The sequence below is a fragment of the Aspergillus stella-maris genome (assembly GCF_047715825.1).
Source record: "Aspergillus stella-maris strain CBS 113639 unplaced genomic scaffold BDV14scaffold_27, whole genome shotgun sequence".
Lineage (NCBI taxonomy): Eukaryota > Fungi > Ascomycota > Eurotiomycetes > Eurotiales > Aspergillaceae > Aspergillus > Aspergillus stella-maris.
In genome coordinates, this window is record NW_027396821.1 from 317849 (window position 1) to 343448 (window position 25600).

At 51.8% G+C, this 25600-nt stretch overlaps 9 protein-coding genes and 1 non-coding gene across 10 annotated transcripts; all 10 read right to left on the reverse strand.

Moving 5' to 3' along the window:
• Positions 1 to 328: 328 nt before the first annotated feature.
• On the reverse strand, positions 329 to 2332 carry BDV14DRAFT_200220 (glycoside hydrolase family 13 protein; the record flags this gene model as incomplete). Its single annotated transcript, XM_073773459.1, has 3 exons — positions 329 to 1534; positions 1654 to 2069; positions 2152 to 2332. The coding sequence occupies 3 exons, from the start codon at positions 2330 to 2332 to the stop codon at positions 329 to 331; spliced, it is 1803 nt and encodes a 600-aa protein (XP_073628203.1).
• A 1805-nt stretch (positions 2333 to 4137) lies between these two features.
• On the reverse strand, positions 4138 to 11993 carry ags3 (alpha-1,3-glucan synthase Ags3; the record flags this gene model as incomplete). Its single annotated transcript, XM_073775500.1, has 3 exons — positions 11091 to 11993; positions 10869 to 11044; positions 4138 to 10801 (listed from the first exon to the last, which is right to left on the reverse strand). Exons 1-3 carry the CDS (start codon positions 11436 to 11438, stop codon positions 4138 to 4140), a joined length of 7188 nt encoding a protein of 2395 aa, XP_073628204.1. The 5' UTR covers positions 11439 to 11993.
• Positions 11994 to 12372: 379 nt separating this feature from the next.
• On the reverse strand, positions 12373 to 13563 carry BDV14DRAFT_173482 (uncharacterized protein). The gene has a single exon (XM_073768743.1). The coding sequence runs from the start codon at positions 13399 to 13401 to the stop codon at positions 12838 to 12840; it is 564 nt and encodes a 187-aa protein (XP_073628205.1). The 5' UTR covers positions 13402 to 13563; the 3' UTR covers positions 12373 to 12837.
• Positions 13532 to 16148, reverse strand: BDV14DRAFT_208848 (fungal specific transcription factor domain-containing protein; the record flags this gene model as incomplete). The annotated part of the gene is made up of 7 exons (XM_073775501.1): positions 13532 to 14533; positions 14571 to 15107; positions 15149 to 15317; positions 15397 to 15508; positions 15603 to 15906; positions 15954 to 16009; positions 16064 to 16148. The coding sequence occupies 7 exons, from the start codon at positions 16146 to 16148 to the stop codon at positions 14192 to 14194; spliced, it is 1605 nt and encodes a 534-aa protein (XP_073628206.1). The 3' UTR covers positions 13532 to 14191.
• A 336-nt stretch (positions 16149 to 16484) lies between these two features.
• On the reverse strand, positions 16485 to 17156 carry BDV14DRAFT_173486 (uncharacterized protein). The gene is made up of 2 exons (XM_073768744.1): positions 16869 to 17156; positions 16485 to 16792 (listed from the first exon to the last, which is right to left on the reverse strand). Exons 1-2 carry the CDS (start codon positions 16984 to 16986, stop codon positions 16668 to 16670), a joined length of 243 nt encoding a protein of 80 aa, XP_073628207.1. The 5' UTR covers positions 16987 to 17156; the 3' UTR covers positions 16485 to 16667.
• Positions 17157 to 17711: 555 nt separating this feature from the next.
• On the reverse strand, positions 17712 to 19552 carry BDV14DRAFT_208850 (putative allantoate permease of the major facilitator superfamily; the record flags this gene model as incomplete). The annotated part of the gene is made up of 5 exons (XM_073775502.1): positions 17712 to 17982; positions 18050 to 18231; positions 18293 to 18524; positions 18598 to 19007; positions 19055 to 19552. The coding sequence occupies 5 exons, from the start codon at positions 19550 to 19552 to the stop codon at positions 17712 to 17714; spliced, it is 1593 nt and encodes a 530-aa protein (XP_073628208.1).
• A 955-nt stretch (positions 19553 to 20507) lies between these two features.
• Positions 20508 to 22285, reverse strand: BDV14DRAFT_189783 (NAD(P)/FAD-dependent oxidoreductase; the record flags this gene model as incomplete). The annotated part of the gene is made up of 7 exons (XM_073771247.1): positions 20508 to 20648; positions 20711 to 20803; positions 20861 to 21076; positions 21123 to 21370; positions 21420 to 22088; positions 22150 to 22194; positions 22246 to 22285. 7 exons carry the CDS (start codon positions 22283 to 22285, stop codon positions 20508 to 20510), a joined length of 1452 nt encoding a protein of 483 aa, XP_073628209.1.
• A 388-nt stretch (positions 22286 to 22673) lies between these two features.
• Positions 22674 to 23815, reverse strand: BDV14DRAFT_61364 (endonuclease/exonuclease/phosphatase family protein). Its single transcript, XM_073777144.1, has one exon. The coding sequence runs from the start codon at positions 23746 to 23748 to the stop codon at positions 22729 to 22731; it is 1020 nt and encodes a 339-aa protein (XP_073628210.1). The 5' UTR covers positions 23749 to 23815; the 3' UTR covers positions 22674 to 22728.
• Positions 23816 to 23883: 68 nt separating this feature from the next.
• On the reverse strand, positions 23884 to 23972 carry BDV14DRAFT_t82. Its single transcript has one exon. It is a non-coding gene; the product is annotated as a tRNA-Asn (tRNA).
• A 458-nt stretch (positions 23973 to 24430) lies between these two features.
• BDV14DRAFT_61379 (uncharacterized protein) lies at positions 24431 to 25556 on the reverse strand. The gene has a single exon (XM_073777145.1). It carries the CDS (start codon positions 25331 to 25333, stop codon positions 24500 to 24502), a length of 834 nt encoding a protein of 277 aa, XP_073628211.1. The 5' UTR covers positions 25334 to 25556; the 3' UTR covers positions 24431 to 24499.
• Positions 25557 to 25600: the final 44 nt, after the last annotated feature.

A 25600-nucleotide genomic window follows, 5' to 3' on the forward strand; every position in this document is an offset into this window, starting at 1 on the left:
ATTTTCTTCTGCCCTTCTGTCCTCTTTACTGACCGACTCATGCTGCCGTGAGTTGTTCCACAGTCTGACACCTAGTATTTGGTCATTGTTGCCTGCACTGGTGGATAGAACCCCCTCAGGAACAAATTCTGCCACAAAGGCGCAACCTAGATGAGTTTGAATTATAGTGAATTGCTACGCAGCAGCAAGATATGCATAACAAATTACAGGGTTTGCGTCATTATCTAGCTTAGGTGGAGAGAATTATTGACGGCACACTGCAATCTCTAGGTAGGTGCCATTTCCCTCTTTTAGAGACCTAAATCATCTACACTCATTTCAATCTCGCTCAAGTACAGCGACCGAGGATACCTTCATAGGCTTGAAGCGTTATGATCGACTGGTCACTGGTAAGCGAGGCAGTATGCAGAGTAGAAGACACCCAGCACGCGATATGGACACCTGAAGGAGGCGTCCACTCAACCGCGCCAGCCGTCCAGTTCATTACAACAAGCCACCTGCCGCCCTCTTTGGTTTTCGAACTAGTTCTAATGTAAGCGAATACTTTCTCGTTGTCGTGATCTAGCTCCTCAAAGTCACCATAGACAAAGACATCCTTGTGCAATTTCCGGTACTCCAAGGCCTGCTGCCAGTATTGCCAAACCGACAGTTTGCCTGTGGACTGCAACGGGAAGGACATTTGCGCCTCGACATTAATGGTCTCATAGTCTTCATTAATCCTCATCCAAGGCGTTGCACCAGGGACTGTGAACCCCGCGTTCGGGGCAACAGTCCACTGCATCGGAGTGCGGGCGTGGTCTCTTCCCTTTTTCTGCAAGAGTCGCCGAGCCCTTCCAAGCTCCTCAGATCCGACAGGGTAAAGCTCCTTCGATCGTTTCCAAAAGTTGACAGACTCGATATCCTTGTATTCTGTCTCAGGCTCCCAATGCAAGGGGAAATTCCGCATGCCAATCTCCTGCCCCTGGTAGATATAGATGGTCCCGCCAAGCGTCGTCTCTAGAAGCGCGAGCAGCTTCGCCCCCTGTTCTCTGAATTCATCTGTATCGTTTAAGAAACGGGAGAGTGACCGCGCCTGGTCGTGGCATTCGAGAAAGATCGCGTTCCAACCATCCCACTCCTTCATTTGGTTCTGCCACCGCGAGATAATGCCCTTGAGCTCTGGCAGCTTCCAGTTGCGCAAGCTCCACTTGGATTCTCCTTTGGTTTTGACGTCTGCGATCTCCATGTGGTCGAAGTTGAAGGCCATGTTCAGTTCTTTTGCTGTAGAGCCTACCGTTTTGATAATCTCTTGCATGTCAGTGACGTAGGCGGTTTCCCCGACGGTGATTGTGTCGTAGTTGGACAGAACGGTGTCGTACATCTCATGCATAAATTCGTGGAAGCGTGGCCCATTTGTGAAGAATCGTTCACCGGGCTGGTACTTTGAGGATGGTTCAATGACTGGGGCGTTGGGGAAAGACTGGTCTTTGGAAATCAGGTTAATCACGTCCATTCTGAACCCGGCAACTCCGTGATTCAGCCAGAATGCCATGACCTGGAATGAATATATGTTAGCAAGTCTACTAGCTAGAAGGATGGAAGACGGAATACGGTTTCTAGAAGAAAACGTTGTCTAGTCCAGCTAGCTACCTTAATGATCGCTAGGAAACTCACATCGTAGACAGCAGCGCGAACTTCCGGATTCTCCCAGTTCAGGTCAACCTGCTCCAGTGTATGCAAGGCCAGATAGAACTCTTGCGTCGGCTCATGCCAGGCCCATGCACTGTTCGCATCACCCAGAATCTGCGCCCAGTTGTTCGGGGGTATTGGATTCCCGACAGCGTCGAAGCCTCTTGCTGGCCTCCAGATGTACCAGTTGCGTTTCGGCGAGTCCTTAGAGGTGGCAGACTCGATGAACCAGGCGTGTTGGTCTGATGTATGATTCACCGCCAGGTCCATCATGAGTTTCATATTGTGATCGCGGAGTGTTTTGATCAGGAGATCCACGTCTGATAGGCTGCCGTATCGCGGGTCAATGGATTTGTAGTCTGCGATGTCGTAGCCCATGTCGACTTGCGGAGACTTGTAAACTGGTTGAATATGAATGGTGTCAGGTTCACTATGTTTGTGTGTAATGATCGGGTAGGTTGCTTGGCCACCTGGAAAACTTACTGGGGCTGGACCAAACAACATCAACGCCCAAGGACTTTAGATAGGGAACCTTTTCCGTTATGCCAGACACGTCACCCCATCCATTAGCTCCATCCACGGAGGTGTTGCGTTTGAAGCTTGCCGGATATACTTGATACACGACCGCCTCTTTCCACCATTGTTCGCGAGCGTAGTTGGACATGGTTAGCGTTAGTGCTTAGGTGATACGAGGCTCAAACTGGCGAGTCCTCTCGATACTCGGAGTTTTGATATGAAGGTGAAATGAGAGAAAATCAACAAGTAATAGTAGTCCTACTGTGTGGTGTGCTACACCCAGGCTATCAAGAAAGGAATTATGTTGTCCGCAGGAGCCCCTCCCTCACATGTACGCCCCGCAATCAACTTAGATTGTCATTAGGTAACAATGAGAACAATAGTGGCAGGATACGTAGGTTTGAACCTTTCAGGTCGTGAGGATGATATTCAAATGGAAACTGGCTCATTCTGCAGGTCAACGTGGCCCAGGCCACGTACAGCCAGCCTTTCATGCTCCGTATCGTACACAGAGCAGCTGGGGGCAAGCTACTTCCACCAATAACCACTCATTCGACCCAAAATTGATCTTCAACACTAACCTATCCTGTCGAGATAATAGCCGCGGTGGGTCAATGAGATCACCGGCCCGGTGGTCATTGTGTAATTATACCATCGAATAACTACAGGCGTCATCCGGCACAGAGAATATTCTCAATTTACTGTCAAATCTGATAGCCTACCTGGCCTCTTTTAAACGTCTGGTCGCTACTCATTAACAATGGAGCCATGCAAGGAAAAGAACCCGGAGCTCATCACAGCCGCCAAATCGCTAGACAATGTACCCTGGTGCGAGCAGTACGAACGTATGATATCCGGGATGCTGTAAGTTGCCACCTAGGACAGACCATGCAGACGAACAAACAAACAATCTATCTTGATTTTTTGACTGATAAACACCAACTATAGATACGACCCCCTGGCCCCAGAGCTCACGCAAAGCCGCTTCCGAGCCCGCAAGCTCATGTCAAAATACAATGCGCCTATCCGCGATGACATCTCGCTCGAGGATCTCACGGGCCAGCGTGATGATCTCCTCAGACAACTGCTAGGGTCGGCGGGAAAGGGCGCGTTCATAGAGCCCCCGCTGATGGTTGATTACGGGTGTAATATCAAGGTTGGCGATGGGTTCTACGCGAATTTCAAGTAAGAGGTGACCTCTTTATTATTCACTTCCAATTGAAGCGGAAGCGCGCAGGTGATAGGTATATGCGCGTTCAGCAGAACTAACAAATTCCAGCACCACAATGCTCGACTGCTCGCTCATTACAATCGGCGACCGCGTCGCGTTCGGCCCAAACGTTAGTATCCTCGCTGCGACGCACGAGACGAGCGTCGAGTCTCGGAGGAGGGGCGTCGAGTTTGCCAGGGAGGTTGTTATAGGCGATGACTGCTGGATTGGGCGGAGTGTTGTCATCCTTGCGGGGGTGATGGTTGGTCAAGGGTGTACGGTTGGCGCTGGGGCTGTCGTGACGAGAGATATCCCGCCTTTTAGTGTCGCTGTGGGATCCCCTGCGAGGGTTGTCAAGCAAGCTCATGGTGAAGCTGCGGCTGGACTGCCTGGGGCGGTTTGATTCGAGAGTTTATCATGTAGGTAGTTGGCTGGCGTGCGGGAGGTTGATGGCATCGAGAACTGCGCTTCTCCGACTTGAACCCACAGAGGCGGACACATCTCGCTTGGCTGGTTGTTGTGGAAGCCTAGTCTACTTTGATACTGTTTGTCTTGTGTCGTATTGGAGAATGAGCGCAGATGGAAAAGTTGAACCAAGACAGATTTAGTATCTAATATACCATATCACAGCAAACAACGCTATCTATAATACAAAAAACAACACAAAGAGACAAAAGTATTAGGGTATACACATTAAACCCAGAGGCATATAACCCAGGTGGCCCCAGTTCCACACCACCCATCTAAGGCCGATTAAGCTGTTCCCGCCGATAAAACAACAAAAACCCAAACGCAGCCAGCAATTGAAAGAAGAGCGCAATCCAAAACCAAGCATTAGCAACTTTATCCACGCCCGCACCAACAGCAGGCGAAACACCACCGGGCCCAACATTATTGGGTGCGAACCCGCGCGCGCAAATCGTTGCAATGGACCCGATTGCCTGTGCGGCAACGAGGACAAAGCACACGTGGACTCTTGTCAAAGTCTGCAGGAGAATCATACCGAGGCCAACCTGCTGGATTTCATCGAGAAGCCCGAGCCACAGCCAGAGGCACCGCGAGGCGATTGCGCCGGATGTTAGGCTTCCGGCCCAGGGGAGGTAGTACCCTATGTTGGACGTTCCCCACCATGTCTGTGCCCAGCGGGGAGCGCCGATGCTTAGACCGAATACTGGGAGGATCCAGCTATGTTCCTTGGATAGGAATCGGAAGAGGACCATGAGCGCGATCCAAAGGACGATGAAGAACGCCACGATGAGGATAACAATTTGCCATGTCTTCGCATGACTTGAAGACCAAAGGAACGACCAGTTACGGCCGACAGCCGCAGCAAGGAACCAGTTCTGGACGATGACCATGAAGAAGAACCAGAGGACGATGCGCCGACGGAGAAGAGACGTGTAGAAGAAGAGGATCTTCCCGGGGGACTGCCGGTAGTACTTTGGTAGACCTAGGGCCAGGAGGACGCCAATCACGAAGCACACGAATGCAATGGGCATCACGACGGCCGTGAGGCGCCATGAGTCTAATGCGGCTGTGGAAACACCGCCGACTTGCACGGCTGTCACGCGCGAACTCCAGTACCAGAGTGCGACTGTGTAGAGCTGTGACAGACCCTGGATTAGACTCGCGCGGAACATCCAGTCCTTGACGGGGACGGCGCCCTGGTCGCCGAAGTTGAGGGCGAAGAAGAAGGAGCCGCTGGATGAGGCGACGGCATATACGCCTGCCGCGACATTCTGTGCCCAGGCGCGACCGAGGGATGTGGCGCCGTACGGTGAAATTCCGATAATGATAAAGGCCAGAGAGTAGATGAACCAAGGGACGGTAAGGACAAACATCGAGGGGAACCGGTAGAAGACGAACCACCACGCCATAGACGAAACGCAGTAAATCGCGGCAATAACGTACAGTTTCACCGCGGCTTCACCGACTTGCCCAACTAACAGGGTGATCTGGGCAGAGTTGGTCGCGATGATCTGGCCGAGACCCAGGAAGAGGGCATACACGGGCCAAGTGCCGATACGCCATCTCATGAATCGCTGGACAGCCATGGGTCTCTTGTATCCCATGCGCGCGAGCCAAAGGTCGATCTCGTCAGTGCCGTCGTTTGAATCAGACTCTTCGGGTGTCTGCGAGACGGCGTTGTAGGAGGGTGTTGGCGGCGTGGACTGGTCCATTGGGAGACCGAGTCCGAGACCAGTAAGAGGGCGGTCCTTGGATTGCTTCTTGAGCTGTGCGTCCGTGTACATGTCGAAGAACTTGCGCTCGCTCTTCATGAGGTACACCTCGATACAGTAGTCCGTGCTCGAGTTCTTCTTGTTGAGGTTTGTCAAGAGCTGCTCAAATCGCCGCGTAAAGTGGCCTTCGCTGTCGGTGAATGTCGGATCGACCTTTTGCAGCTCGAAGACGGGCTGGTCATGATCGGCCGCGACGGCAGGTAGTGAGAGAGCCGAGAAATTTCGCCTAGGGTCGTAGACAAGACCGGGGGCTCGCACTGGCGACGAGTCGCGAGAGACGAGGGTCGAGACGCCGGATGTCGCTCGAGACGATACCCCGGAGGTTGCTCGGGAGTGGGTGGTCACGAATCCAGGAAGAGTATTACCAGGGGACTCAAGAGTCAAGTTCACTGCTGCCATGGCCTCCTCGTGAGAAATCTCCTGTGCGGTATCAGTAGGATCTTCCTCGGCGTCGGTGGCTTCACCACTATCGCCCTCGGACGGCGGTTCGAGCACCTGGCTGTCGCGCGGGTCCTTCTTCTTCAAAGTCTGTCGTCCTTGTCCTGGTCCTGCTCGTCGACCAAGTGATAGTTTGCGACCGAGCATACTACTGTTCCTGGTACTGTCTGCTTGCATCTGCTGAGCTTCCGCAGCCTGGAGATCAAGCAACGACGGGTGAGGCGGCACGACTGAACCCCTCAGGGCCTCCTGGGCACTTGACTGCAGCGACATAGGACGAAGCATCGACGACTGCCGCATGCCCGACAAATCCCATTCACTCTGCGACTCTGGCAGGGACCCAGCGACCGTTTTCTGGTTCTTAGCGTGATGGACCTTGATCGATGTACGTTGCAGGACTTCAAGCTTCTGCACCCAGTCGAGAACAGGGAAGCGCTGCTTCGCTGAGTTGGCGCGCATTTCGGCGCGAGTCTCCTGCGATGAATCCAAGGCAGACTTGATGGCCGTTCGCAGCTGGTGCATGAGATGCCGCGCGGAGTCAGACTCAACGGTATACCACCAACCCGGCATCTGCCCAAGTCCTCCAATTCTAGATCCGATTCCCAGCGCACCCTTGCGACCGAATTCAACGGCAATCAAGCCGAATGGTTCGTCGCGAGAGGGGATCAAGGCGAAGTCGGCGCCGGAGAAGACGAAGGGGGGGAGGACGGTGAATTCGGGCTTGGAGAAGACACGGCCGGGGTAGAGTTCCATGATACGCTGGAGTTTGATTGCAGCGAGTTTACCGTAGAGATCGATGATCGGTCCAATGCAGATTAATTGCACCTGCGGTCTTGCGGATAGGACAGCGGGCATGACATCTGCGATCAAGTCGACGCCCTTTTGCTTCGACCAGCGGCCAACGAACACGAGCAAATCGGCGTTTGGATCTTCCTTCAGTCCAGCCCATTTCTGCGCCTGGAGCTTATCATGTACAGACTCTTCAGCCGTTTGAACAGCAACTTGCATATTCGCGTCATTGTCGCCGACACCAGCGGTATCAGATGGGTCCGGGTTTGGCAGGGAGCCGATCTTGCCCAAGGACCAGAAAATAGGGTATCGAGCCCATGAGCGCTGGCCATACTTGTCCGAGACACCGACTGCTCCAAAGCCGCGCTGGTGCCAGCGCAGATAACTCGCGCCTGCGTGGAGCAGGTTGAACACGTTTCCGAACTGGCAGTACTTTGTCGCGACTTCAACGGGTAGGTTAAATACCGAGCAAACTTCTTTCTTCTCCTGCTGCGTCCGCAGTGGCCAGAGACCCTGGAACTCGGCGTTGTGAAGCGACAGACAGACGGGGATCGTTCGCTGAGGCAGGAGATAAAGCGGTGCAAGACAGCCGTGGAAATCATTGATGTGATACAAATCAATAGACGGCGACCGTCGAATCGCCTCTGCAATACACTGGTTCCAAGCAGAGTAGTAGATTGCGCTGTCGAGGTCGTCCATTCGCGGCGGGTACGGCTCTGCCTTGGTCTGGTGGCGGAAGACGGGCGCGTCAAGGAGAACATACGTGATATTGTCGACGACATGGTACTGCACGTTGACGATGTACGGTTTGCCTAGGACCATGACCTCGAAGGGCTCGGCGGGGGTGTCGACGGGGTACTCTATATCGCCGACACATGGAACAACCCAGATAAGGTTCTGGTGCTTGAGGTTCTGCGACATGAGCTGGGCCATGACGCCCAGGCCGCCGATCTTGACTTTTACTTTCCAGTCGGAGATGTCGTATTCCATTGTTGCGATTAGGACTGTGCGGCGTTGGGACGCTGCTGCTCCTGCCCCTGCTACTCCTCCCACTGCAGTGATGTCTTCTGAGGGACTGGTTGCTGAGAGGTCGAGCTGGGAGTCGCCGCCGAGTTTGTCTTTTAGGCGGCGGTAAAGTACTAACGGTGTTGTGTCGGCCTCGACGGTCGTTCCATCTTTGTTGATCTGGACGCGATAGAAAGTGCGGATGAAGATGAACACTCCTGCTGCGCCCATGAGGATAGGAACGACCCAGAGGAGGATATAGAGCGCCAGTTGAGCCCAGCCCGACCCAACAGGAATCAACTGGTAATTGAGATTGGCATCGTTGAGCGAGATCGTCCATCCGAGGTGCGGGAATGGAGGCAGCGTCGTGATGTTAATGACATTGGACGAGAGATACGATGGAGGCAACTTCTGCACAACAGAGGTATTACCCACGTCGCCGTAGACCTCCGTCGTATCGGGAACACCATCCTTATCCTTGCCCCAGACATTCAGCTGACCGACAGCAGGCCACTCATAGACAAAGTCATAAAGCCAGCGTGCGGTCTTGGAGTCGAAGCGCATCGAGTTGTCCAGACCCCCGTCGTATCCATATTGGTTGTACGGACCATTGAACCAAATATGAGGGAATCTTCGAGTAGCATCGCCGTCTTCCCAATCGTAATCACCTTCTTGGATGTAGCTGCTGCTGCCGGTGAGTTTGGAAAAGTACTGCACGCGGATATGCGTCCCCTTCCAAGATTGCTCGACGTCGCTGATGCCCATGTCGACGGTTGTATTGTCGCCAGTGTAATTCTGCCAGTCAGACCAACTGCGCCCGAAATCAGATGAATACCGGAACTGGTCGGCGCCTGGGGCCTTGTGCTGGATATGGTAACTGTCTTCGCCGGACGAATGCACCAGGGTGGAAGAGTAATTGGCGGACGTCGTAAGAAGCGGGTTCTCGTGCGTGCCAACGCGCAGCAAGAACTTGTCAGTGGAATTCGTGTACCCGTCTGACGAGGAGACGTTTTTGACGGTGACTTGGTGGATTCCATGGTGGAGGTTTTTGAGCGTTGCGGACCAGGTCCAGACAGTTGGGATCTCGCCAACAAAGTTGTTGCTCGTTGTTCTGGCGTCGACGGCGGCGCAGTCCACGCTGTCTTTGTCCAGGGTGGCGTTGATGCCCTTTTGTGTTTTGGAGTCTAGGACTATTGCCTCTGTGATGTCGTCGCATGTCATGGTCTTGGAGTATCCCAGGCGGATGTCGATGCTTTCGCCAGAGTCTTCCTCGCCGGCAATTAGTCGAGCATCATGTCCGGGAACGAATTCAGTAACGGTAGGCCCGGGCTCAATGAAATCGCTGGCCTTGATGTATGCTCGATACTCCCAGGGTAGAAGCTTCATCTCGGAAACACATCCATAAGTGCCCTCTGGACTATCCTGCACGGTGATATTGTCGTAAGGATAAAACACATTCCGCAGCTTCGTCCCTGACTCAAACGGAGCCAGCAAGAGCACAGAACTGTTCTTATCGGTACAGGACCCATCGCCGTACGTCTTTGTCTCATTGCCGTTCTGGTACACGAGCCACATTGTCTCGCCGTTGCCGTCGTCTGCTTCCTTCTGGACGTCGGGGAAGTAGCTTCGCAGGACTGACCAGAGGCCAGTGACTGTCGGAGTCGTGTCCGATCCAGGAAGATAGACGTCCTTTGTAAGTTGGGCAATCGTCTGCAGGAACAGACCATCCTGGGCGACGGGGTAATGATCACGGATCTCGAACATGCGCTTCATGATATTCCGAAGCGGGTGCGCCGGGTTCCGCTGGTCGTAGGTAATTGTGATATCGTGGCAGCCGACACGTCCTGATTCAACGGGGAAGTCGTAGAACTTGGACGTATTCAGGTTGAAGCAGCCGTTCTGCCACCAGGCTGTCTGGGCTGTCATAGGCTGTCGACCAAACATGTAGTTCGATGCCGTGGCGTCAAAGACGTACATTGCCTGTTCCTCTCCCCATAGGATGGTAGGAATGCCCGGCAGCTCCAGCGAGATGATGTACAGACCTAACAGGTACTTGTCCGTGCCGTTCTCGACGGCCGGCCAGCGGAAGTTGTCTTGGTTCGAAACGCCAAACATATGTCGCGGGTCCAGCTCTCCGGTGAAGGCATTCAGAAAGTCATTTGTCATGAGCATCCTGTTCCACGCCTCGATGAAATCCGTCGGCAGGTCGTGTCCTGCAACGAGGTTACCGTCCATTCCCAGGAACCGAGTCATCGATCGGTAAATGGTGTAATGGAAGGCGGAGCCATCCAGTGCTTGCAAGCCATCGTCTCGGAGGAAGTTCGAATCAGACTCGTTGGTCAGTTTGACACCGGCGCCTGCATTTTCTGGGAGTTGATCGGGTTGACGCCCGCGGCCAAGATACAGACTGCCAAAGGTATCGCCCGATGTGATCTCACCAGGCAGGAAGAAGTTGTGCTTCCCATACTTCTTCGCACACTCGCGATAGACGGCGATCATCTCGGCCAGGGGTTCCAGTGTAGCTTGAACACTCTTGTCGAAGCGAAAGCCATCGATATCCAGACTCGCAATCTGAATGCAGGAGTGGCGAGTAAGGACATCGCGAACAGGCTTGTGCCATTCGCGCAGACGATCCTGCACCGAGGCGAATTTCGTCAGTTGGCGCTGCCAGTCCGGAAAGTTGCCAAAGGCCTCGAGCTCGCCGTATTGGTCAAAGTCGCTATTGTAGCAGCCCTTGAGCTCCTCCACACCACTATCTGTCAGGGGGTATCCATCCTCGCCCCAGAAATTCGGGTAACTGCACGATTCATTGTACTCATTGCCAAACTGGAAGTCGGCGTATTGGCGATCAGTCACCCATTGGACTTCGTATTCTTGGGGCGTGAAATCGGCCGAGGAGTTGAGGTGGCCTTTGAATCCGATCAGGTTGCTTAGTCTGTGTAGCGGTTGCATGTCAGTTCATGTTCTGTGAGACGCTGGATAGTTTCCGACCGACGACTTACGTTGCGACTGTGTTGTCGACGACGACGTACATGCCCCGATCGTGGATTTCGGTGATTGTCCGTCTCCAGTCGTCGAGGGTGCCAAGGTGCTTGTCGAGCAGAGTCGTGTCGACCGGTGAGTAACCGTCGTAGGCCCAGGGGAGGTTCATCAAGTACGTTCCGGCGAAGTAGATAACCTGTCTGCTTAGCCTCCGATGTACTAATCAAGTTCAACTAACATACCTTGAAGCCCATGCCCTGGATGTAATCGAGGGAGTCGATCAGCCCCTCCAGGTCGCCGCCGTGGCGCATCTGGTTGGAGTTGATGACATGTTCGAATGCCGTCCCGTTGATATTATCATTTGCCGGATCACCGTTTGCTATCCGGTCGAGAAAGATTGTGTATGTCGGTAGTCTCCAGTTGTCTGGTGAAGGGTGGTACTCGTGATCCGGCCATTCTCCCCAGTAATCAATGGGGGATTCGGCGGTTTTGTTCTCGTTAAGATTATAATCGACGAGGGACTCGTCGTACGGCCAGCAGGAGGCAAAGACGCTCAGGAACGATAGTACAAGGAGAAGTGAGGCCTGCATCTCCGGCTGCGTGTATGCGCGGCCAGTAGTAAACGAATGACAAAAAAACGAACGATAAAGCTCAAAACGAATGGATGTAATACATGAAAGTGAGAAAGAGAGGAACGCAGAAAAGAGAAAGATAGAGCAGTCAAGCAACTACCCACTGAAACGTAGTTGGTACCCCCCTCAAGCCGAGGCTCCGAGCCCTAGATACTGTGGAATGCTACATGGTTATCGGCCCGGTGCTGATCGGGTTCTATCTAGACTATCTCGGGGGAATCCTCCACTGTACAGATTTTGTGGTCCCACTCTTTGGGCTGTCGTGGGTGGTTGCGTTTTAAGTCGCTGTCTCAGACACAGCATCCGAACCTCGTCCGAAACAGGATCCAGTCTTGCGTGCTCCACCTGAAAAGTTTTGCAAGTAGCAACTCTGGGTTTCGATTTTCAGTCTGAAAGTCGACTACTCTATACAGTGTAGACCAACTTTTCTTCTGCCAGATAAGAAGCAGCGCCAGAATTCTCCCACTCCGTTGCCTAGAATCCGAGTGAAGAGGAACCCTAAGTGGAACCAGTCTGACAGTGCTTATCACTCCACAACAGCCATGGCCACAGATTCAGTGGGTTATACTAATTATAGCCTGACTAATATAAATGCCTTCAACCTGATTTTTCGCCTCACAGTCTCACTCCACTTACTAATTGTTGCGCCCTCTTGAGTCCCTTCTGACGAAATCAATGTCTAGGGCGAACGAAACTATCCCGATCGAATCAGCAGTCGCTTTGATCGTTATCTCCAGTCAAGCGAAGGAATACTTTGACTTTCATCTAGCGCAGCCATATACGAGGCCACGCATGACCGAGGCGTCATAGGTGATGTCTCGGTCGCATGGCTGGATAACGGTGCTGTCAAGACTTACGCAGGAGACACGTCAGGATTATACATCTAGAGCCTCGCCGTTCAACGGTCGGACAATCAATTCAATACCGTAGTTCTCCATAGTAGAGACGAACTAGACAAGTAAACTACTTGCATCCTAAATATAGACCTTATCTATGTCAATGTCGTCCGAATCTTGTTTTGAGAAGCAAGTTCGTATATTAATCGATCCAGTGCGTATTCTGTCCCTCATTGGGAGAGCCAAGGACGCCAGGAGCAGTATAATCCACTTCATTGGGAGAACAAGGACGCCAGGACTAGGATAATTCACTTCATTGGGAGACCAAAGACGCTACTGCAGCTCGTCAGCCAACTGATAACGCCGCTGCAACCCAACATTGCGAACTGTCAATGAGTCAAGCATTCCTAAGCATGCACAGAGGCCAGAGCGCAAAAGAAAGCTGAACTGACAAAAAGCACTACCAGTTGTCTGATTCTGAAAAAGTGGTCTCGCTTAAAGATACTCCGAATTAGACGAGTTTATACAAAGCTTTGATGTGGCTTCTCACCGCTCGTGTCTGCAACCTTCATCACATCATCCTCGTGTTCGAGATCCTGCGAGGGTCGGTCCCTGATAAGGTAGTCTCGTCCGCCGCTTGTCTGGGAATAAGTAGGCGAGGAGCAGTAGCTGCCTCGAGTTGAGGGTTCTTGGCTTGAGAAGGAGTTACAACTTACTGAGTACTGATTTTTCAGGTTGTATCGCGGCAATACCCGACCATGTCGTCCTCCTTCAGCTCCTTTGCCTCTCGTTAGTGTACATCCCGATTGCCCTGGTCGTATCTTTGCCACCTTCTCCGAGCAGGAGTAGATCACCTCCAGCACACCGAAAAATGACAGTTCATTTCTTCTCGGGAATGGGATTATGGTGGGTGAGCGGCGGCACGACATAATTGAGGTCCTTGCCTTATGCACCGATCCCTGGTCATTGTAGCGAATACTCCGAGCTGCGCTACATACTTTACCATTTCCTACTATGAGTAACTCGAGGCTCGGCCTGCCCAGAGTCTCATAATCATATTTCCTCGCGTAAGATTTCGTCAGCATAGCGGTGGTTTGGTCCTTCGAGACAGTGTCTCGAATCTAGATTCGCGTCACAAAGCGCAAGAAACACCTAAAGATTACCAGGTCAGTTGAAGGTTTCTAAGCACATGCTTCATAAACAACTTGAGGACTCGCTGCGTATTTGTCAGATGCGCTGGCGGGTACAGTGTCTTTGCCTCCAGCTCTCTCCGACGCTTGCCCTTTCGCGCATGTCTTATCACAATTTGGACAATGTCGACGGTGTCCGCGCCGTGCCAAGTCCAAAGTAGAATAGTGTGCCACGTGCCAATACCTCATCCAGGATCTACCACATCATCCGGGATTACCCAAGAGTTTCCCGCCCCACGCGAAGAAACTTGGCAACTGTTCCGCTCCGCCCAGCCGGACTCTTTGCTCGGCAGCAAGTCTTAATCGGACGTAGCCCTGTGATGCTGAAAGATGCAAAGCCAAGTCTACTCATGCACCGTGATGACATTGTTTACTCTGGTTCGGAGGGTGGTGACCATGCTAGGAGTGAGGCTCAGGTAGGCTTGGAGAGGTTCAGTGCCAGTCCTCCGATTTTCAAGATATTCGGTTCTAATGATTGTCAGCGGGAGGACGGAAGGCTTCAATTAAGGGAGCCATTGATAGCATTTAGAAGCTAAGATTTTGCATTGGTCGGAATTCGACCATTACGAATATCGGAAATCGCTACTTGCTCTTGCTCATCCCTTGACTTTCTCAAGATCCCCAACAAAAAGTTAATCAGATCACACGACCGTCTATGACAAACTGACGCATCTTTATCCCTCCCCTATATCTCTCGACAGCTCTCCAAAAGCTCCGGGATTGTGCTGCGCGCCTGCACCTGCGCCTGCGCTCGACCGCGTCCCTGGTCCTGCCAACTCGGCTTCACGAAGGGCGACTCCTCCTCCACGAGGAGGAAGCAAATAGTGACGGCTGCAAGGAAGAATTCAATCTGGAACAGACGCGCGTAGAAGCGAGCGGCTGTTTTGTCTCCGAATCCGGAACGATCATGAGTCATGACAGGCGAAGTAGACCAGTCCCACAGCTCACGCTGCAAAGAGAGTAACGCGATGCTACACTCTAACGACGACCAATACGAGACTGGGTATCGGGTCGAAGCGTGCGGTTCCTAGGTGGTAGAGCCGGCTATGCAGGGCGAGGAGCACGCGGCGGAAGAAGACATTTGCCAGTGTCTGTTGGAAGTGGTGGGTGATGGTGTGGGTGTCATTTTCAGTGGTGATGGAAGTAAACGACGCCTGGCGGGGCGTGGACTGTTTCAGCAGATTCCGAATCTGCCGGTCATATGTTGCGATGAGGCTGTAGGAGAGTTTTATCTGAGGGGATGTGGCGAGTTCCAGGATCTTAAATATCTGGAGTAGGACGTCGTAAAGGATCAGTGGGAAGCTGAAGGTCTCGCGACTACTACTACTTGCGTGCTGGACCTGATCGATGTGGAACAGGGGTTCTGCGATGAGGTCGCTTGATGGTGGGATGACGGGCATTCCGGCCGCGAGGCTCTGGCGCAAGTCATGTAGAATAACCGTTGCCCAAAGTCTGTTTCGCGCACTGGTAGATTTTGATGATGCGCCGTGGCAGTATCTAGTCTCTGCTGAGTGTAATCCCAGAAGAATGGCCAGACGGACAATCAGGCCGGTCGCTGGCCACAGTGCGTCGCATTCCAGACAGCTCGCGCTTCGAGTCTGCTTGAGATGACGAAGAGACACATTGTTCGGATGCTTGTCACCTGAGGCCGGATCATGAATGGAGTGCGTTGGAGACAGACCTGTGCGGCCTCGAAGAGCTGTGATGGGGCGATACAGATGGCATCCGGAGGCGCATCCCCCCTGAATTTACTTCCCATGGCGACAACAACAAAGAGCTGGGCGAGCCACCAATCATGAACTGCATTCGGTCTGTTCCAATTTATCGAGCTCTTCATTAAGGGATTGCACGTCGAGTATCTGGTGAGATGGCTCAATAGTATTGAGATACTGCTTGACGAAGAGGTCTGCAATACACCGTGGTGGGATATAAGACAGCAGCGTCTTTTGTGGAGCGTTGTGCAAAGGGCCAATGTTGCCAAAGATGTTGTCAACGTGGTACGCTGTGTTTCGACCAGTGGCGATAATTCAAGAGATTCTCAATCTGGACCATATCAAGAAGTTGTCATGGCGGGCTTTGTGGGATGAATTGCAAACACACATTCTCGAGAACCTCTGACCAGTGAAGCTTAGTATGGAACCGCTGCTTCCAAAGCGGCACCGAAGGCTCGCTCCCTTGTATCCCATCGCCAACGTCAACAGAAACAGCGGCTGGATACCGGCAGTCTTTGCCGCCATCGCCTTTCAAACATCGACCGCGGGGTTGCTTCCTATCGCACTTTAACTCCAACTGTCGACATGGGACTCGATTTTGTTTCTGAAAACAGTCAGTCAGTAACAAGGCCGTTGAGGAACTATGGGGTTCCTGGATATGTACCCGAATAGAGACGGAATCATTCGCCTCAGAGCGATTAGCTCTTCCTAGACCCGACGAAGAATCCAGCTGACCGCTCCTGGAGTGTCGCCGTTGAGACTCTGCATTTTTTTCGACATGCGGCTTGACCCTCACTCGTTTCGCCTTTGACGGATAGTGGCAGTCGTGCCCTTTGCGGAGACACCGTAGCACTGAAGCCGGGATTTGTCGCAACCGAGCTTTGACACGCGACAGGGTTCGCAGGCATAACTGGAACTCGCGTCAGGCATTCTGGCTTGTTCCCAACGACAAAAATGCCATGATCTCAGAGTAGAAGTTGGGGCATCAGCAGGCCTTTAATGGTGGGGGTGAGACTCGTATTGTGCTTCGTCAGCATCGGAGGGGATCCGTCGGAGGCCTGCCCTCAATCCGATGCTGCTTCGATTCGATATGCACCTGTTTTATGGTAGATGTTCAAATTCTTTGACTGCATGTACACTGGTGTAGACCCAGACTGGCCTTGAGGAGTCGAGATCTACTCTATATAACCGTTGAAGCCCTTCCGAGGGCATAGTCTTCCCGCCTTCATACTAACCCCCCTCATCTAGACCACAGTCCAAATTGTACACGAATGCGTTTGATTATTTGCTAATCCTAGCGTAGTGCCTGACTCTCGCCAGGCGCCCAGTGATAATTAATGAATTGTTTATCAAACAAGACCATCCTTACTCATTCCAACAAAATCAAGACTCATGGCTTATATCGCGATCCGTGCCAGCCTTGTATAGAGACTTTTTTCCAATCCAACATCAGAGACAGAGCAAATCGTAATTATTCTCAAATACGCTGACGCATCCGCACGTCTCGCTTCCACGTCGGCAGCATCGGTATTCCAATGGGGGGCAGCGGGAACAGTCGGTGTAGGCGGTACAAGCTGTATGGACAACGAGCATGTTAGTTGGATATATTAGATCAAGGGATTCTATAACGGCAGGCGAAGGGGTGCAGACTTGGTTCTTGACGTTCAACAAGTTCAAGGGCTGGATTGCTTGATGGGGAGGCTGAGACGGCGCTGAGATGTGCGAGGAGGGTGAGGAGTGGTATGAAGGTTGTTGAGAGAGCGACCATTTTGACGAGAAATTCGGAGTAACTTGATTTGGGATAGATGTAATGGAATGCGAATGCGAATGGAAACAGAAAATGCCGATTGCAGAGGATATAAGGAGCAAGGTGAGTAAAGAGAGCCTGACGGTCGCTCTCACTATTTAACCTCACAGAGTAAGAACCAAGAGCAAAACTAGTCATGATAGAGGTAGGATCGGGCCGTGCAGATAGTCTGCGATATATCAGATCAGCTGATTTTTCTGAAGAAAAGGACCTAAAGGCTCCATACTGGGACCGAGGAAGCTCGGCCATTGTATCGATTTGGATTTCGTGCTTGGACCACCAGGCGACTGCAGAAGGTGCAGCCTTTGAACAAGCATCTGCAGCCTCTGAACCTGGAAGTAAGGAGAGACATCCTTGCGTGATAGAGGATCTCCGGTTTGATTTCGAATGGTCTCGCCACCCGTGTATGTAGAGAGTCTTGCCCCGGTGCCATTTGAGCCAACGAGAAACATTTGATTGATAAAACGAAGAAACTGCGACATCATCAAAAAATGAGCCAATACAGGATGTAGACAATGCTTAATTGTGTCCTTTGATGATCTGTCCATACTCATCTAGATACCATCTATGTTCATATAACCTAGCCTGCATCACCATTTCAAAATCTCACCCCAAACACTCTCAAACTCGAACCATCTCCCGCAATAGCTCGCCCACTCAACCCTACTCATATTGTCTACGTAACCCTAAAGCGGATAAACAAACCTCAGGTTCTCTCGATCTGTCCTGTCCAAGTCGCTCTCGCCAATCTTCACTATCTCGCTCCCCGTATCAATCGCCTCGTTCTCAGAATCACCAGCGCCATCAGCTGCTGCAGCTACAAGCGCCTCCCTGCGTCTGTTCTCCCGCATCAGGTAGAACCGAATAATCAGACACATTGCCGGCGAGATAAACCAGAACGCCGTCATGAATGACCAAGGGAGGACATAGCGGGGCTGGTACTTCTCTTCCCAGAATCTAGACAAGTCAGCTGCGTGCATGGCTATATAATAGAATAGGTCCACTATGGTACTAGGCGACGTACTCTGGAGAAATCATATTCGCGACAGAGGCCGCAACAATGCAAGAGGTCATAAGCGTTAATTTCTTCGTGTGGCCCGTTGTCGTTGTCCCGGCCCAATTCAAACCAAGGAGGTACGATGGCTTGAACGTTGAGATCTGCGTGCCGACTACGAGGGCGACTTTGTTGTTCCATGGTGCGGCGAGCTATGAGATCTCTTGTTAGTGCGAGCTATATAAGGCAAAACTCGAGAACCAGGTATCTCACCTCGATTATACCGCCGACAAAGCAGGGGATGTATGAAATGGCACAGGTATAGCCGGTTCCCAGCCTGGTGCTGTACAGCATAGCAGCGGATGCGACAATCAGGATGAATCCCCAGAGCGGCTTGACGATATTGAAAAGTGCGCTTTCGGCGGCTGTGAAGCCGAAGCCGACGATTATGAGTGGGAGTTGCTGTGAGGTGTTGTTGGGGAGTTCATTGAAAAACATGTGGAAACTGGCAGGACAATCAAATTGTGTTAGCGGCGCTTTAGGTACTGTATGGTCCAAAGTCAAGGAGAGAGACGTACATGAATAGCCAACTTTTCAAGTCCGTAAATGACTCGCGCACTTGCGACCACTTCAACGTCGAGTTTGTGATTCCCGCATGGGTTTCGCGGATGATTTCAATTGTATGCACTTTTTCCTCTGTCGAGAGCCATTTTGCGTCGAGGGGCGAGTTGGGTAGGAAGATGACAAGCGGCACGAATACGGTGAATGTCAAGAGGGTGCAGATGATGTGCAGCCATTTCCACGAGTTGATGCCACCGGCAAGTGTGTTCGTGTTGTCGTCAATGATGAGCTTGTACGCGACCATTGTGAGCAGGACATTGGCCATGCTTCCAAAGGCCCACCAGAGGAGCTGCACCCAAGGGCTTTGCTTGGGCGGGAAGAAGGCCTGATGGAGGACGGCTGTTGAGGGAACGATTTGAGATTCCGTCTGCATTTATTAGTATGCTTTTGTGCATTGTGAGAAAACGAACTGACCATTCCCAAGAGAAATCTCACAGCCATCATCTGCCGCCCAGTCTTGACGGCTGGATGAACACCGATGAGCAGCGCCCAGAGGAAGAGCGAACCCGTAATGAAATGTTTGTGTCCAACACGCTGCGAGATCCATGCTCCAGGCCACAAGGCAACCAGATATCCGGCGTAGAATAAGATGAAGAGCCGATTATACTCATTCTTGGACATGCTCACATCCTTGAAGATGCCCATGGTACTGGCCTGCGAAAGAGTCGACTTGTCCAAGTGGATGAGGAAAGATATCCACCATGTCTGGATGAGGAGGAACCAGAAGTTCTTCTTGACTAGCCTGCCGCGAGCTTCGGGGGTCAAAGGTCTGACGCTGTCTTTGTTCTTGTTGTAGAAGATTGTCGTGTCGTCGGCATCGCGCTCATCCACGACATGTCGGCTTGGGGATGTAGCGTTGGCAGCGCGCGTCTGGGGTTCAGGTGCGGTCTTCTCGGAAAGCTCGACAGCCATTTTGATGTCTTATTTTCTGTAAAGAATATGCCTTCAGCCGTCGTGAGATATAGAGTCGCAGGAAGTAGACAACGAGCTTGGCTTCTTATAAGACTTCCTTGGCCCACTTGGCTTTTCTTGTGTGTTCTCGGCCCATCAATCATATAGATTATTCTCCGACACAACATGCAACTTCCACACCAATGCAGGGATGTAGATGAGCATAGATAGGTACCCTGCGAGCACGCCCTCCGATCCAAGCTCTTGGCGTGGGCTGGCAACGTTCTCCAAGCTTTGATTAACGGACTGTGACCGGCCGCGCAAGAGGGCGAATGTGTCGGGAGGACCTTGCGAAGTCACAGATCCTCAAAAGACTTGAAGATGATTAGTTGACGGCCATATAATATTCACTTGCCAAGGGCTTGGCTATAGCGCTCGGATGCGTAAGCTTCATGACAAGCGAGGTGCGAGGACCTTGACAGTTTGTCGTTGATCGTGGGGGTTCGGCAAGGCCGCGTGGGGTAGGGTTCCGGGGCGGCGAGAATATGGAAGTGAGTTCCGCTTTGATACTGCTCCAAGCCATACTTGCTTTAACTCGACGGTCCAACATCATGAGTATGTTGGTATTAGGAGCTTTGTAAATACGTGACTCGGAAATATGGCAACGGGGATGAGAAGTAGACGGGAGCAGATGTTGAAGGAGTTGCAATGGCTACAGCTACAAGAGTACTACGGAGCTGCTACGTAGTACTACTCAGAGTCTAAGGAAGGTAACATCGGTCGTCTTACCTACTTATGGAAGTTTATTGGCCACTCGTTTAACCACCAGCGTGCTCTAGGCGAGACCGTCACTCAGAGGGATCAAACCCCTGGTATAACCGGCTCGTTTGACGATGCTTACACAATCCAACCGAAACACATCAAAATTCTAACATATCCACAAGCGCGATAGTCCTGCAACATTGGCCACCCCTGCTCAGAAGTGGTGCCCAATATCCCTCGGCCCACCAGGTCCCTCCTCGAGTCCATTTCTCCTCGGCGCATCCGGCCTCCAGCGCCAAAATGGCCTCATGTAGGAAGTACTTCCGTGGCCATGCTCGAGGATATCCGCGGCGTGCTGTTGTTTGTTAGCTAATCGCCCCTGTGGACCCAAGAGATTGCTTGGAAAGGCTGAGTTACCTGGCCGAGGATCGGCACGAATTTGGCTCCGTGTCCGCTGCCCCCTGTGCAGACGAAGACGGAGTTGTCTGCGTATGTGGGGACGTAGTCAATCTGTTGGCAGATAGATTTAGGATATATAACATTGCTCAGAATAGGGAAAATACGTACCACGAAGGAGTTGTCGAGTGAGTCGGTGTACCAGCAAAGCTTGGTGAAATGGAATGGGGTATCTTTGAAATCTGGTAGGAAAATGGAAACAAATTGCGTGATAGCGTAGACGGCAGACTCTTGAAGTTTCTTGCACTCACTCAGTGGTAGGGGGACTGACCACTGCCCATCTTGTGTGAAGGGTATGTTGATGGGAGCTGGTTGGAAGTTGGTAAACTGCGATTTATTAGCGAGGTTCAAGCGATCAGCCAGACAGAGATACCTTGATGCCACGATATCCAATTTTAACTAGGCCTTCTGGAGTGCGAGGCAGGACATAGATGCTTCCAGTGTCTTTGCCAGAGCTATCCCTCGGAACACTCTTCCAAGTCATGACAGGGAACCGTTCAGGTGAGTACTTATCCCAGAGCTCTTTGTTGGCCGGGTCAATTTTGAAAGCCGCTACGCTTCCAGCGGAGGACTCGAGATGATAGCTCAGGTCAGGCAGAATCTGGGTTGAAAAGGATCCCGCTGCTGCTGTCAGTGTAAAAGAGATACAAACGGGGTGTCAGTAACCCACCGGCAACAACAACAACATCAGCATAATGAATCTTGCCATCCTTTGTCTTCATACCCGTAACCCTCTCCCTGCTAGAATCATCCTTGACATCCGACTTCACAAGCTCCTCGACACACCCCTCCTCAGGCCCAAACCGAAACACCACGCCCCTCTCCACAGCAACCTCTTGATAATATGCACAAGCCCGACTAAACCTCACAAAGCCAGCCGTAGAGTCCAAAACAGCCTCATACGTAGCATGAGGATTCGACCCGGGAATCCCAAACTCAAGCAATTTACCCTTCCAACCTCGCTCCTCTGCCCGTTCCCAATCACCCTGATCACTCTTGACAAACTGCGTATCCCGAAGCCCGTCTCGAGCCATGTTCTCGAGCGTCTCCCGCTCAAGGGCACTCAGCTCATCCGAAGGCTGAACACGCAGCATGCCGCTGTTCACGAAGAGTCTGTCCTCATCCCAGTCGTTCCCGGTACTCCGGAACCCACGCCTTTCGTCTTCAGCAACCCAAGCCTTGCGGCTCTCCATTGCTAGACGCTGGTAATGCAGCTTTGTGCCGTATGATGCGCGAAAGATCTTGTTGTGGTCGACTGATGCGGCTTGCACGTCTTTTGCGGCGGGGTCATAACCGTTTTGGTCATACTGGGCTCTGTCGAAGACGGTGACGGCATAGTCTGGTGCGGTTAGCAATGAATGATTTTTTTTTCTTTTCTCTGCGGCGTGGGAAATACTCACTTCTGTCTCGTAGGGAAAGGGCTAAGGAGAGGCCGAATATTCCGGCTGCGAAGCGTCAGCAGGGTTGGCTTGAACTTTTGAGATACCGGTGAGTACCTCCGATAATAGCGATTGACTTTTGCTTCTGCTCTGTCATCTTGAACGTGTTGTCTGGTGTTTGTAAGATTGTTGGAGAGAGTTGGAGACGACAGTGTAGATACCTTATTTTTGGTGCCCCGCAGCAAGCGTGCGTCACCGTCCACAAGGTATCGTCTCCATTCTAGTTATTTAAAAAGGGAAACGGGGCTGGTGTAAAGAACGATGGCACTTTTGGCGTACTAGATTCGATGAGGCTGTTCTGAACGGAGATCTGTCTGAGGAGACTCGAAAGGTTGCAGAGAATGCGGCGTCACTTATGAGGAATATCAAAGCGGAGCAGGAATTGGCAGGGTCTTATGAAGTCAGGTCCACTCTGTTCGCCGTCTTTAATGTCCTGTCCGATAATATTACTTGTTTAATGCAATATAAATTCCTTTGGTAGATTACCACAACTTTCCTGACGAAGCTAATAAAGGGACCTACAACACAATTCCAACCTCTTTAAGCTATATCCACAACAACAAAAACCCCCAAATGATCCGTAACCCAACCTTCATCAAACCCCAACTGCACAATCTCCCTTCTCTCATTCTCCCCCTCAACCAAAACCCCCTCGCCAAATCTTCGAAACATACGTACCTCCACAGACCCCGTAAGAAACACCTTATCCATGCGCGAACACCCAAACCGTTCCCGCTGAGCCGTCGCCGCTTGCTGGCCCCACGTATACCCCTCCTCACTATCCTCCTCCCCACCGAGTTCCAAATACGCATCTTTCAGTTTATTCTCGCTGTGCAGGGTCCGGTCAAATGGCTGAATGGCATTAAAGTCCCCCGCGACAAGGGCCGCGTCGAGTCCGTCTTCGTGCATGTAGGCGGAAACAAGCTGCATCTGCTTTGGGCGGAGTGGAGGGTCCAGGGCTAGAGATTCCAGGTGTGTATTGCAGAGGCGGATTTTCTTCCTTTTGATCCCGGTACCGAGTGGGAGGGGGAAAGTGATATCGATGAAGAGGGCATCGCGGTCCATGCGCGTGTGCGAATAGTGCACGCGGAAAGTCGATGTAATGCACAGTCTTTTGCTCACGAGCGCGATGGTCCCGTATTGACTCGTCGCCCAGTTCGTGGTGTCGACGTCTGTAAGGTGAAAGTTGGCCTGGACCCAGGATGTCGAGGCGATTGTTTCAAGGTCGGAAAGGGTGCATTCTTGGAGAAAGATTATGGGAGCTTCGGTTGGAGCGAGTTGTTGCGTGAGTTTATTAAGATATGCGAGAGCGGGTCGCATGCGTGCTGCGGCAAAGGGGAGCATGAAGTCGATGTTCCATGTGTATAGAGCCAGTGCGGTAGTGATTGTTCGATTGGTACTAGGACCTTCCTCGGTAGACGACGACTTGGTGGCCCACGAGCGTGTTGCGGGGTCAAACGTGTAGTAAGCCTGAGGATATGGCTTGTCCAATGTCCAGGGCACTGATGGTTTGCGAAGAGCCGTCATGGCTTTTATAGCCTGGGCCATAAGCGCTTCCATGGAGCTTAGTTGTGAGCTTGGAGGTAACTTATACAACGGAGAGAAAGAGATACACGGTGGAGACGCAGAAGAGGGCCGGGCCTGGGGCTGAGTGCCAGCGGGGAAAAAAAAAAAAAAAGGCGGAGAAAAAAGAAACGTCCCCGGACAGGATCGAACTGTCAACCTCTCGATAGCGACCATTTGTCATAACAGTCGAACGCGCTAACCAATTGCGCCACGGAGACGTCTTGTTATACTCAGCAGTTTTGCTTTTGGTCTATATTACTTTGTTAGTATACTGGCGCGCCGCTGATTCGACCCCGTCTTGATCACGTCGCGAGCTCAACTCGTCTTCACACTCGAGTAGGGGTCCAAATAGTAAGTTCTCGCTTGTTAACTCGCTATGTAATCTGGTTTCTATCCATATAACCTAAACATGCCTCAAGCCCCTCGAAATTGTGTCGAAATTGGTTGTCGCACCTGGTACCGGAAGTCGGATGGTAAGATATATATTTTGGCACGGGTAACATCAGTCCTATCATCCTCCAAATACAACCATCACGCCTTCAACATTAACCAATGTGAAGCAAGCCAGCGACTTAGTTTGCTGCTTCACTTATGCTTAGGATTGTAGTCTACTTCAAACTTCCATTTTCTAGCTGCAATTGTGGATGTACGCCATTTAGCGTTGGCAGGTCTAATCTATGTCTCTTGGAAGCCCTGCAAGCACGAGCATTATGCGGTCTCGATCGTGTACAAGGTTGAAGTGGTATCAATTATATTTCATCAATGCTTCAGAACTATCAGGTGCAAAATGTAAAACATTCGCCCTCCTAATGTCCATGCTGCATGGTACGGGGTCTTCCAGAAGTACAGTATCCGTAAGGACTACAGACTGACAAGATGCCAACGGCAGAGCGTCCCAATGCGGCCGGAAGACACATTCACCTTGTGCTGTCTCCTTCCAAAGAATGCCCTTGATATGCGTTAAGATATCAAACCAGCTGCGTATCTGCAAGGAAGAAGCTATGTGCATTGCCTTGTCGACGAACCATGTGTACTGTCGGGTGTCCGATGATGCGACGAGACCGATGGCTATGATCCAGATATCAATTGATTCGTAGCAGCGAGGTAAAGAATAGAGTATATCAAGGTTGCTCATTAGTCGGCTGATGAGGTTGTTCGTGAAGACCTCATGCGAGTAGTAAGTCGGGCCATGGATAATCAACATGTATAGGATGGTTGCATACCGAATGCATTCTGTTATTGGTGATGGTGCGGGCTGTCCGGGTTCGGAGTCCGCGCGGTGAAGCAGAAGCCGGTGAATGACGAAGCAAGTAAGGTCGTGCAGCCTTGTACTCGAAAGGGGTACTTGGCTAGCCGTTTTGAAAGCACTTCGCAGACGGAAAAGGGAGTTTCTGACTTCCACGTCAACAAGCATATCTAGAATGCTGAGGACGTACGGGCCACTGTCCATCGTGGTCATGTCGCTCTGCCACTCTGGGATAAGAGGTATCCCGTCCCCCACGCCGGTGTCGTCCTGTGTCTGAAATTGAGGGTGACCCATAACGATCATTGACACCCTGGACAGGTTAGCGGCACCCATATACTTCAGAGCGGGATTTTTTGTCGTGCGTACCAGCTGACCATTCGCGCAGTGAGCGGACTGGTTTGTCGCACCGAGTTGATGCCGCCCCTTATGTCAACCAATCTCTTCACCCCATGAACATGCATTTCGCTCGTCTTGAGGTTGCCTTTGCCAAACTATATCGGCGTGAGAAAGGGCCAGTGACAGATCCATGATAGCTCGATCTCACCTCAATGGCCGCCAGCGTGATGACAGAGTCCATGGTGCCATCCTGCACAGCCAGCG

Excerpts from the sequence above, each read along its gene's own strand:
- BDV14DRAFT_173482 (XM_073768743.1), bottom strand. The coding sequence starts at position 13,401 with ATGCTGACGAAATCTTACGCGAGGAAATATGATTATGAGACTCTGGGC.
- BDV14DRAFT_173486 (XM_073768744.1), bottom strand. The coding sequence starts at position 16,986 with ATGGTCGCTCTCTCAACAACCTTCATACCACTCCTCACCCTCCTCGCA. Across the intron at positions 16,793-16,868 it reads TGTTGAACGTCAAGAACCAA|CTTGTACCGCCTACACCGAC; the intron begins GTCTGCACCCCT and ends TTGTCCATACAG.
- BDV14DRAFT_61364 (XM_073777144.1), bottom strand. The coding sequence starts at position 23,748 with ATGGAAGCGCTTATGGCCCAGGCTATAAAAGCCATGACGGCTCTTCGC.
- BDV14DRAFT_61379 (XM_073777145.1), bottom strand. The coding sequence starts at position 25,333 with ATGGGTGCCGCTAACCTGTCCAGGGTGTCAATGATCGTTATGGGTCAC.